Source organism: Drosophila biarmipes, chromosome X, assembly GCF_025231255.1.
Source record: "Drosophila biarmipes strain raj3 chromosome X, RU_DBia_V1.1, whole genome shotgun sequence".
NCBI classification, from domain to species: Eukaryota; Metazoa; Arthropoda; class Insecta; order Diptera; family Drosophilidae; genus Drosophila; species Drosophila biarmipes.
This window is the reverse complement of record NC_066611.1, coordinates 25,005,074-25,016,021: the sequence shown is the minus strand read 5'-3', so window position 1 is coordinate 25,016,021 and position 10,948 is coordinate 25,005,074. Positions and strand designations below refer to the sequence as shown.

Sequence of the window (10,948 nt, the reverse complement as noted above, 5' to 3'; positions counted from 1 at the left end):
AGATTGTGTCTTCTTTTTTCTATACTTTGAATTTGGCGCCCTAACGAAACTTGAGTGAAGGAACCTGCTGGTGGGCAACACTGATTTTTGATACCCTGTATAGGGGATTGGTTAGGTAATGGGCTTGCTCAATCACATTGCTAACTCTTAAAATCATAGGTAAACGAATTTCGGTGCTAGAATGTATAGTTTAATTTAATAAATGGTTAATATAGAATTTCAGAACCAAAGTTCCATTGGAGGCGAATTTGAAATCAGAGTGTGACCAGCCGTCTACAATAGTTATTTTCACTCTAAAATATCGATGTATCGATAAGTTGGCCTTATCTCCTCTTTCACCGACCCTACGAAGCTCTTACGTTGCTGGCACTACGTTCCGTCCCCTACGTTCTTACGCAACGCAACTGGTAAGAGTCCGGAATCATCACCTGTCCCATCACATCCAACCACACGTAGCCATACCATTTGTAACTGACAGAACCCTCGTACTCAGGGAAAACCGAATCCATGGCCACCGCCGCAGCTGTAGCAAAAGTGGGAAAATCTGTGCACCGCATCTTCGTGGGCAATCTGCCGTGGACAGTGGGCCACCAGGAGCTGCGCGGCTACTTCCGCGAGTTCGGACGCGTGGTGTCCGCCAACGTGATCTTCGACAAGCGCACCGGCTGCTCCAAGGGCTACGGCTTCGTTAGCTTCAACAGCCTGGCTGCGCTGGAGAAGATCGAGAACGAGCAGAAGCACATACTGGAGGGCAACTACCTCAACATACAGAAGTCTTAGATCGCCCAGTCGCACCAGTTTGTCATTTAGTTCGTAAGTTTTTAGTTTTATCCTACTGGACATGTCGGACAGCGAAATGGATCCCGAGGAAGAGCTCTTCCACCTGGCCGCCGAGCATGTGGCCCGGCAGACGGCCCACATCGGCTCCGCGGATTTACTGCTCTTTTACGGCTACTACAAGCAGGCCATCGAGGGTCCCTGCGAGGAGCCCAGTCCCGGGCTGCTCCAGCTGAGGGCCAGGAGCAAGTGGCAGGCCTGGCGGAACCTTGGCAAGATGTCCCCCATCGCCGCCAGGCAGGCCTACGTCCATAAGCTCGACGAGCTGCAGCCCAACTGGCGCTCGCGGCGAAATCCCGGCTGGGTGGTGCATTCCATCGAGTCCGCCCCGCTGGAGGATCAGCGCTCGGACAGCGAGAAGACCCTCTTCGACCACGTCAAGGAGAACAATCTGGACAGGCTGAGGGAACTGCTGGCGCCCGGGGATCTGGGGAAGCTGGACGAGCACGGCATGGCCCTCATCCATTGGGCCACCGATCGCAATGCCGTCGAGATCATTCAGTTTCTGGTGCGCAGCGGGGCCAGTGTGGACCAGCGGGACGCGGACCAACAGACGCCGCTGCACTACGCCGCCAGCTGTGGCCACTTGGAGGCGCTGCGCTGCCTGCTGGAGATGCGCGCCGATCTGGAGCTCTGCGACTCGGATGGACAGACCTGCTACGACGTGGCCGACGACGAACAGATCTGCCAGGTGCTCCAGACGGAGCGGGAGCGTCTCGGCGGATCCGCTTCCTAATGCTGAACGCCATTAAATCTTAAGTTGTTAGATGCTCCTTGCTTCGAAACACTGAAAAGTCTTGTGAGCAAATAAAAATCACCGATAAATCCTCTGTAAACTTGGTTTCTGTTCTTTCTTTTCAACATATTAGGCTTTTAGTTATTCCTTGAAAACCCAAAAACGCACATCGCGATGTGCAAGCTTTTGAACGTTTGTTTTGCAGGCTATAGGCACGTTTCTTTACCCCAAATGTACAAGTATGGGAGTAGCTTGATTTGAAAATGAAAGAGATAGAACCCATCCCTGCAAGCGGAGGAGTTGGAGTTCACTTTTCAAATTGACGAGGTTTTGCCAGAGTTAAGTTGTATTATTAAATTCTGCTTAAATATTTCGTAAATACAATGGAAGGTCTTCGTACAAAGCGTAAATTCGCCGTTCCACAAATACAAGTTAAGATTTAGGTTACTAACATATGTATTTATTGACAATGAAATTAGGTTCGCATTCGCAGTGCTTCAGGCCGGTCAACGCCTACTTCCACAGCTTCTTGATGGACATGTTCTTCTCCGAGTCCTTCTGCATAACCTTGGCCACAGCCATCTCGAAGTCCTCCTGGGTGACGTGGACACGACGCTCGCGCAGCGCATACATGCCGGCCTCTGTGCAGACGCCCTTGACCTCCGCACCCGAGGCGCCCGGCATCAGCTCGGCGATCTTGCGCAGATTGATGCCACGCGTGAGGTTCATCTTACGCGAGTGGATCTTCAAGATGTCCAGACGCGCCTCCTCGTTCGGTGGCGGGAACTCGATCTTGCGGTCAATGCGGCCGGGACGCAGAAGGGCCGGATCCAGGATGTCAATGCGGTTGGTGGCCATGATCACCTTGATGTTCTTGGTGGCCTCAAAGCCGTCCAGTTGGTTCAGCAGCTCCAGCATAGTGCGCTGCACCTCGGAGTCGCCTCCGGAGCCGGACTCGATGCGCGACGAGCCGATGGAATCGATTTCGTCCATGAAGATAATCGAAGGTGCATGCTCGCGGGCCATCACAAAGAGCTCTCGGACCATGCGCGAGCCCTCGCCGATGAACTTCTGGACCAGCTCCGAGCCCGAGACTCGGATGAAGGTGCACTCGGTGTGATGGGCGACGGCCCTGGCCAGTAGGGTCTTGCCCGTACCCGGCGGTCCGTAGAGCAGCACTCCCTTCGGCTGTGCAATACCCAAGGCATCGAACAGCTCGGGGTGCTTCACGGGCAACTCAATCACCTCCTTGATCTCCTTAATCTGCTTGTCCAGACCGCCGACCATTTCGTATGTGGAGTCGGGCACCTTCTCGACCATCATCAGGGAGACCAGGGGATCCACCTTGTTGGGCAGAATCTTGTGCAGCGTGTAGCTCTCATTTCGCAGGGCCACTCGGCAGTTGGGGGTCACATCGTTGATGTCGATGTTCTTGTCCAGATCCACGACGAACTTGCCCTCGGGGTGCACCTTGACCAGCACCTTCTTCTTGTCCATGGGCTTCACCACCTCGCCCACGTAGCTGCCCTGTTCCTGCAGCAGCTGCAGCTCCTCCCGCAGCATGCGAACTGCAAGGAAAGGACTGTTAGGATCGGTTCCTCTCCATATTGGCTAACTTGGCATGTCCCGAAGGTATCTGTCCCCCGAATTCCATATAGTTACCAATTCCAAGTATAGTTACCTTTCGCATTGAGCTCGTTTCGCTGGGCCTGCAGACGCCTCAGATTCTGGTGCTTCTCCGCCACAATCAGCTGCAGTTCCTCGATCTTCTGGATGTAGTAGGACCGGAATCCCTCGCCCTTTTGGTAGGCCGACTCGATTTCCATCTGCGAAAAGAGCAAATCAGACCTTCCGCGCCGCAAACCGAAGAATCCGCCACCACGTACCCGATTCGTGACCGTCATTTTGCCTGTATCCCCTCTGTCGTTTTAAGTTGATCTTGTTCGTGTTGTTTCCTCCACCATGCAAACACTCCGAGTTAATTTTGCGTTTCCCTATGACTCGGCACTTTGCTCCGCTTCTGGCAGGGATGAAAACATACCAAAACACACTTTGGTATTTTTAAAATCGCCTAAATTTTCCGAAATACTTGTCACTAACGCTTTTTCGTATTTTACATGGACCGTTGCCGATACTAGTCAGTGCAAACTATCGATAAGTCGGCGAAAATACCGCCCGGATCGATAAAATACCAAATACCAAATATTCGATACCATTGACTGTTTCGTTAATGTGCCAACATCGAATTCAAATATATTTAACGGTCGCTACAACTTTGAATATTTTCAATGTTTATTATAAGTGATTTTTATAATTTTGAAAAGCACATTTGGCTTCAAATATGAACCTAATGGAAAATACGGTGCAAATACCAGTAGCGGACAAAAGAGGGAAAGTGTGAACGCTCATTATTCACCCTTCAACAGTCAAAGGATCCCGACAAGTTGACGGACTCCATCAACATGTGCTTTGAAAACAAAGTACTGTTTGGTGCTTCAAAAAACCAAATAATAGCTTCAAAATCCTCTGCCGAACATTGAATTTTACACCTTTTCACCCTCTATTTTGCGTGAGAGGTCTGCACATAGTCGATATTCCTTTGGTTTTGTTCTTGCACACATCAAAGTCGAAAATGCCGGCCACCAAGGGACTGTTGTTCAAGCGCTACATCCGGATCGAGCTAAACTTGTGGCGCCGGACGCTGTTCGAGATCATCACTATGCTGATCATGGTCCTGGTGATCCTCCTCAACCCCATTGCCCACTCCAGGAGGCTGCTTTACACGAGCCACGAGCGCGAGAGTGAACAGAGCATCGTGTCACACAAGCTTCAGGACATAAACATCCTAACGTAAGTGGGTATACGAAACGCCCAAAGTTCCCAGGATCATTACAAGCTCAAAACTTATCACCAACTACATTCCTCAGACGAATGGCGGACTCGAAGCGGGAGAAGACCAAATACAGCCTGGCCTACACACCCAAAACGCCGTTCACAATGGACGTGGCCAGGAGCGTGGCCAAGACGCTGGAACTGAACTCCACCGTGGGCTACAGGCTCGAGTCCGAGATGCAGGACCAGTTCGACGAGCGGACCACCCTGGCGGGCATCGTCTTCCATGGCGCCAGTCGTGGGGGCACCCCCCTAAAGCTGTCCATTTCGATCCGCTTTCCCAGCGAGTTCCGCACAATCGCTCCGTTCCTCACCGAGGATCGTCTGTGGATAACCCGGTGCTCGGGCCGCATTAACCCCGGACGGGACCAGGCCAAGCACTACAAGCAGCAGGATCTGTACATTCGCGAGGGATTCCTGCAACTGCAGCACCAGATCTTTGTGGAGTGGTACCACCGATTGCGCAACGACTTCATCACCACCTACCCGGAGCCCAATGTCGAGGTCTACAACATCCTGCTGAACGCCGCCGACGAGCCGTGCTCCGTGATGAGTATCGCCCGACTGCCCACGTTCCTGTACAACTTCATATACCTGCTGCCCTTCCTGAATATTATCAGAGTGAGTTTGCCCGAAACCCCCCCGTCTATCACATATCTGTTTACGCATTGCCACACTCGTTGCCCTCGGGATCTCCTCATTAATGGACTCGAATGACATGGACAAGTTCTCGCCGTCTTCCCCAGAACGTGGCTGCCCAGGTGGAGGACGGTGATATGGTGCACCAGTGGCATTATGGCTACTCGTTTGGCCTGCAATGGGGCTTTAAGTTCATGGTGCTCTTCCTGAGAATGCTTATCTTAGGTGCACTGTTCCTAATAATGGTTTTGGTAAGCTGCTGCCACCTTAGCCCGCTGCATTTCCAGATTACTACACTGACACACTTAGCTGTTCTGGGCGTTTGGTGGCCGCGACGGGGAGTTCTCCGGCAAGGGAATGATAGGCTTCATCTGCTTCATCGTGGTCTACACCGTGGAGATCGTGATCACCGGCATGGTGGTGGCCAAGCTATTCGCCAATCCCACCAACGCGGTCCTCTTCGCCCTGCTCCTGTGGCTCTTCATGTACGCGGCATTCTGCATAATACTGGAGCGCTACTGGGACATCCACAAGTACTACGTGTTCTTCATCCTGGTGGCCTTCTGCAACTGCCAGATGCACTTCAGCATGAGCCTGTTCAGGAACTGCATCGACGACCCGGATCGCGTGCAAACCATTGACTTCGTGGTGCTCTTCACGTCGGCCATTAGTTCGGCCTTGATTTACCTGCTTATTTTGTTGGCGGTTCAGTGGCGGATGCCGGGCACCTTCCTCAGTCGCCGGATAGTGAACAACAGGCCCCGGAAGCAGAAGGACTCGGATGCCACCATCATGTACTTGGGCAGAGCCCCCAGTTTCCAGAACTTCGAGTTCGGAGATGTGGGCAGCGAGGAGGTGATGCGACTGCGCCACGTCAGCACCACCCACCGCGACTCGGAACGCAAAATCCTGAAGAACATATCCATGCGCATTTACCGTGGCGAGGTCTACGTGATCCTGGGCCACATTGGTTCCGGAAAACTCACGCTTCTTCGAGTCCTGGCCGGCCTCAAGTTCCCTCTCCGCGGCAGTGTGTCCATTCTGGGGAAGCCCTTTCAGCCCTATGGTAGGGAAATAAGACACATAGATTTTTTGCCGTCTAATACCTACTCCCCGATATAGGGGAAACCCGCCGCATGGTTGACTTCCGGTTCGACGAGCACGGACTCAACAAGCACTTGACCGTGGAGCAGACCATCGACTACCACGTCCGCCTAAAACTGGCGCCCAACGAGTCCGACCGCTACGAAATCGAGCGGCGCAAGTGGTTGGCCATTCTGGACCAGCATGTGGAGAGTCGGCGGACCAGGATAGGGAAGCTCAGCTCGGGCGCCATGAAGCTGGTGGCACTGTGCTGCTGCCTGGCCGGCGATACGCGCATCATCATCCTGGAGGAGCCGACCACTCCGCTGACGGGTCGGGAGGCGCAGGTCTTTTGGTCTATCGTCAACGCGGAGAAGGACAACCGGGCCTTTATCATAGCCACCTACAGTGTGGGCGAGGCGGAGCACGCCGCCGATCGCATCGGGATCCTCAGCATGGGCGTCCTGGAGGCCAGTGGCACGCCCTTCTTCCTGCGAGCGAAGTTCAGCAGCAGTGTGGATCTGGTGCGAAGTCCCCTCCCTAGTTAACAAGATGTTGCTTAAATGCCTTGCCTCTTCCCAGGTGCTTATCAAGAAGCCACACGTGCCAGACCAGCCCATCACTGACTACATCAACCAGTTTGTGTCCAACATTGAGCCGGAGAACGAGATTGGTGACACTCTAACCTACCGCATACCTGTCGTTTTCCGTCCCAGGCTGCAGAAGCTGTTGATTCACCTGGAAATCGACCGCAGGATGCTGGGCATCGAGAATGTGCGAGTGGTGGGCGCGGAGCTCTCCGACATATATATGAAGCTGGTCACCTCCTTTCGACTGCAGCAGCAAATGATCCCGGATGTCAGTGAGTTCCTAACCATACGATCTTGCGATGCGTTGCAGTGACACTTGGGTTTGGTATGCCGCCTCGGCGCTTAGTTTAGTAGAGAAAAAACCAGCGGCAGGTGGGGTTGGGAACTATTCGCCTGGGTCAGACATCTTGCAATGCAAAAACAACTACGTAAGTCGCAAAAAACAGATACTCACGACTCCCGTCCACAGCGCAAACATTCAAGTACCAGGTGGTTTCGCATACGCAGCTGACCAGGCAGCGGATGCGGGCCATGCTCTACAAGAAGATGATCCACACGGCGCCCAATGTGTGGCCCATCATCATGATCTTCACCAGCTTTGTCCTGATCGCCATCATAGCCCGCTTATCGGTGCTGCTGGACATGCCGAAGGTGCGCCAGAACACAATACACATTGGCTTCATGGAGGCGGCGGACGTGTCCAAGACCATACCGAACCTGAAGAAGTGTGGCTACATCGACATCAAGCCAGCGGTGAAGGGGGCCAAGAAGCTGCCCATCGAAACCTCCAGGACCTTCAATGCCAAGTCCTTTGCCTGCGAGAAGGGCAGCTATCGGAACGACCTGAAGAAGAAGAACGAGATGCGGAGCTACGGGGCGGTGGAGGCGGACGGTGAGCAGGAGCTGAACGGCTACATCAGTCAGGACTTCTTCCACTCGGCCCCCATGATGCTCAATCTGCTGCACAACATTATACTAAGGTACTCGCCCTGTAAGACACAGGATTCGAGAAGCCTGCCGCCTTAGGGGGATACTTACGATATTATCTTACGTTTTAGACTTTCCTATCCGGAGCAACAAAACATCGTGGCCCTGGTGGAGAACCACCCGCTTCCCACCCAGCTGTCGCGAAAGATTAACCTGCTGGACAACAAGATCGCCCACATCCATGCCCCCCTGACCATCGGCTGCATCCTGCCGCTGACCGTGTCCGTCTTCGTCATCCCCCTGGTGGAGGAGCAGATCTACAACGTCCGCTTCCTGCAACACATGGCCGGACTCGGCCTGAAGGTCTTCTGGGGCGTCAACTTGTTCTGGGACTGGTTCACCTTCTTCATCTACTCGGTCATCATTGTGGTGATCATGAGTCTGATGGGCATCGGCGGCTTCGGGTTCACCGAGAACGCGATCCTGCTGCTCCTGCTGTGCATCTTCGGACTGGCCGCCCTGCCGCTCACCTATCTGGTGTCCATGTTCGTAAACAGGTCACTGGTGCGGGCCTTCCTGGTGTCCGTGCTGCTGCAGGGAGTGTCCGGCCTGGTGCTCTACATGATCTACTGGGATGTGGCCAACAGCAATACGATCTTCTTCTACGGCGCCTGCATGTCGCCGGGGTTCTCGCTCCTCGACGGCGTCAGCAATGTCTACACCCAGCGCCTGGAGCAGGAGATCTGCAATGCCAAGTGCCAGGCGCACATCAGCTGCACCAAGGAGAACATGCACGAGGTGGTGCCCAACTGCAGATGTGAGTCCAGAGAGTCGTACCTACGGTTAAAGCCATCTAGTCATAGCCAATAAATACATATATTGCAATACTTCTGTTTTCCAGTTGACTCACATTTCAAGTGGGCTGCTCCCGGGATTTTGCCCGCCATCGTCTTCATGCTAGTCTCGGCTCTAATCTTCTTGATGCTGATCTTCTGGATCGAGCTGCACCGCAGGGAGAAGAAGTTCCACACACCCAGAGAGTGAGTTCGGCTGACATTTGGGTAACTCTTGAACACCAATGTCTCATTTTCCGGCAGTCTGCGTAAAATGAGGACCGCTACTTATCCCTTCGACGACGGCGATGTGGCTGACGTGAAGCTCAAGATCGCCGAGGCGGACAATACCAAGGCGAAGCAATCCGTGTTCCTGGTGGACCAGGTGGAGGCCAAGGTTCCAACATCCGGCAAAAGGATCAATACTGTCTCCTTTGCCCTGAACAAGTGAGTAGTTTCCACCACAGTCACATTGTTTTTACAAAATATACAGAGTGTTTGTCAGTTGTCGCAACCTAAACTATTATTATTTACCAACTTAAGATGCATTTTTAATCGACAGACTGTTAGGAAAACTGATATAAGCCTGTAGTACACTCTTTAAAACGCACTTACCACCTTAAGATACATGAGCATGGGCATCTTTGGACCCCGAAACTCCGGCAAGAGTCACCTGATGCGCCAGCTGGTGGGCGAGGAGGGATTCGCCTTTGGCGAGATCTACGTGCGGGGCCTGGACTTCAAGTACGACCTGGAGAGCATCCACACCTACATGGGCTACAGCCCGCAGCACTGGGGGCTGCTCAACGAGCTGACGCCGCGGGAGCACATCCGGTTGCTGTGCATGATCCGCGGAGTTCCCGAGGCGAAGATCGGCGAGAAGATGCACGACCTGTGCCTGATGCTCAACATGACGGGCTGGATGCATCGCAAGTGCAGTCTGCTGACGGCGGAGAAGAGGGCCAAGCTGAAGATCGCCCTGGCCCTGGTGGCCTACAACAAGATCCTCGTCCTGGACGAGCCCACGTGCGGCATGCCGGCGACGACGAGGCGGGAAATCTGGAACATCCTGCGGTACATCCGCTATTGCGGCAAGACCATCATTTTCGCCACCAACGACGAGCTGGAGTGCAAGATCCTGGCCGACTTCATCATCCTCTTCCAGGACAGCGAGATGCTGGCGATCGGCAGCCTGCAGTACTTGCGATACAAGTACAGCCATGGGTTCTACCTGGAGGTGCGGCTCATCCGCGATGGAGCCACCCTCGCCGAATCGGAGGAGAAGTGGGTTGTGTCCATACATTTATGGGTTTAGTAATCCGTTCTTCTGTACTTAGTTTGCGCAAGGACGTGGATAACCTGGCCAAGTTTGTCAACTTCTTGCACAACAGATCCGAGCTGGTGTAAGTGGTCCCTAGTCTACATATTTCCCTGGATACAGGTTCAGTTGGTGCCCTTTAAAAATGTTTGAATTTATCGATCATTTATCAACATTTAAATTTTTTATTAACATGCAAGGACCTAATGTTTAGCGATCGCTGTTGATGATTAACTTCTACATAAGAAGTAAGCATGATCTTAAATGTTTTACACGCGCTTTTTCAGGGCTCGGCTGCACAATTGGTTCAAGTTCTACGTGCCCGTGGGCCAAATAGTCTACTCGTTTCTCTACGGCGCCATGGAGAAGAACAAGGTGCGTCTGAACGTGAGTGACTACTGCATTTACCAGGCGGACATGATCAATGTGGTGGCCCAGGTGCAGGAGACGCGGGCCCAGCTGAAGCACCACCTCGTCCAGACGGAGGGCCCGCTGCCCCTGGACACCGCGACCACCAAAAAGGGCGCCAGGGCCAGGGGCAAGAAGTGAGGTCGGAAACCCCCTGTTTCGCCAAGTGTATTTTGTACAGACTACCCATTATACGTTTCTAAACGGGGTTGTAGGTTCATTTTTAGTTTACCTGAATGGAAACACATTTAACCGCGTCTTTGGTGTTTAAAAACATCTTACAAATTTAATAAACGGAGACACGAACTTAGTTTGAACCATGCATGTACGAAGGACTCGAAGGCCAATGTCTGGCCTCGGCCGTGCAGGCTAAGGACCTCGGATTTGTGGGCTTTCCCGCTTTCAATAAATTACCTCCTGCACACGTGTTGCTCTGCATAATTAACGCGAGTCCCTGGGGAAGTTAACAAGCTCTGGGAAGTGTCCCACGTGCGGGTATTTATATTTCATTGCGTGCTCAAAAAGTGACACCACGAACGACTCGATTCCAATAAAGCATTGATTTTCAGGTTTGTTAAATATTAAAAATTTTAAAATCCAATTAAAAACAATAGCCAAAACATCGCTGTTGTAGTTGGTGAGCTCTTAGAAAAAGGATTGCATTTAAAATCAGTTTTGAAAGTTA

The 10,948-nt window shown here is 52.7% G+C and overlaps 4 protein-coding genes across 4 annotated transcripts; 3 read left to right on the top strand and 1 right to left on the bottom strand.

Annotated features, from left to right (window-relative positions):
• The first annotated feature begins 299 nt into the window (after positions 1-299).
• LOC108027619 (SRA stem-loop-interacting RNA-binding protein, mitochondrial) lies at positions 300-780 on the top strand. The gene is made up of 2 exons (XM_017099141.3): positions 300-407; positions 494-780. Exon 2 carries the CDS (start codon positions 508-510, stop codon positions 778-780), a length of 273 nt encoding a protein of 90 aa, XP_016954630.1. The 5' UTR covers positions 300-407; positions 494-507.
• A 61-nt stretch (positions 781-841) lies between these two features.
• Positions 842-1,673, top strand: LOC108027618 (acyl-CoA-binding domain-containing protein 6). Its single transcript, XM_017099140.2, has one exon. It carries the CDS (start codon positions 842-844, stop codon positions 1,571-1,573), a length of 732 nt encoding a protein of 243 aa, XP_016954629.1. The 3' UTR covers positions 1,574-1,673.
• Positions 1,674-1,901: 228 nt separating this feature from the next.
• On the bottom strand, positions 1,902-3,624 carry LOC108027611 (26S proteasome regulatory subunit 8). Its single transcript, XM_017099132.3, has 3 exons — positions 3,460-3,624; positions 3,255-3,399; positions 1,902-3,141 (listed from the first exon to the last, which is right to left on the bottom strand). The coding sequence occupies exons 1-3, from the start codon at positions 3,475-3,477 to the stop codon at positions 2,087-2,089; spliced, it is 1,218 nt and encodes a 405-aa protein (XP_016954621.1). The 5' UTR covers positions 3,478-3,624; the 3' UTR covers positions 1,902-2,086.
• A 388-nt stretch (positions 3,625-4,012) lies between these two features.
• On the top strand, positions 4,013-10,573 carry LOC108027628 (phospholipid-transporting ATPase ABCA3). The gene is made up of 13 exons (XM_017099150.3): positions 4,013-4,423; positions 4,501-5,086; positions 5,212-5,355; positions 5,414-6,170; positions 6,227-6,711; positions 6,770-7,049; positions 7,247-7,757; positions 7,836-8,521; positions 8,606-8,744; positions 8,802-8,984; positions 9,162-9,821; positions 9,875-9,940; positions 10,143-10,573. Exons 1-13 carry the CDS (start codon positions 4,206-4,208, stop codon positions 10,402-10,404), a joined length of 4,977 nt encoding a protein of 1,658 aa, XP_016954639.1. The 5' UTR covers positions 4,013-4,205; the 3' UTR covers positions 10,405-10,573.
• The last annotated feature ends 375 nt before the right edge of the window (positions 10,574-10,948 follow it).

Coding starts and splice junctions, on each gene's coding strand:
- LOC108027618 (XM_017099140.2), top strand. CDS start 842: ATGTCGGACAGCGAAATGGATCCCGAGGAAGAGCTCTTCCACCTGGCC.
- LOC108027628 (XM_017099150.3), top strand. CDS start 4,206: ATGCCGGCCACCAAGGGACTGTTGTTCAAGCGCTACATCCGGATCGAG. Junction 7,758..7,835: donor CTGCACAACATTATACTAAG/GTACTCGCCCTG, acceptor CTTACGTTTTAG/ACTTTCCTATCCGGAGCAAC. Junction 8,985..9,161: donor GTCTCCTTTGCCCTGAACAA/GTGAGTAGTTTC, acceptor TACCACCTTAAG/ATACATGAGCATGGGCATCT.
- LOC108027611 (XM_017099132.3), bottom strand. Junction 3,142..3,254: donor AAACGAGCTCAATGCGAAAG/GTAACTATACTT, acceptor CTTTCCTTGCAG/TTCGCATGCTGCGGGAGGAG.
- LOC108027619 (XM_017099141.3), top strand. CDS start 508: ATGGCCACCGCCGCAGCTGTAGCAAAAGTGGGAAAATCTGTGCACCGC.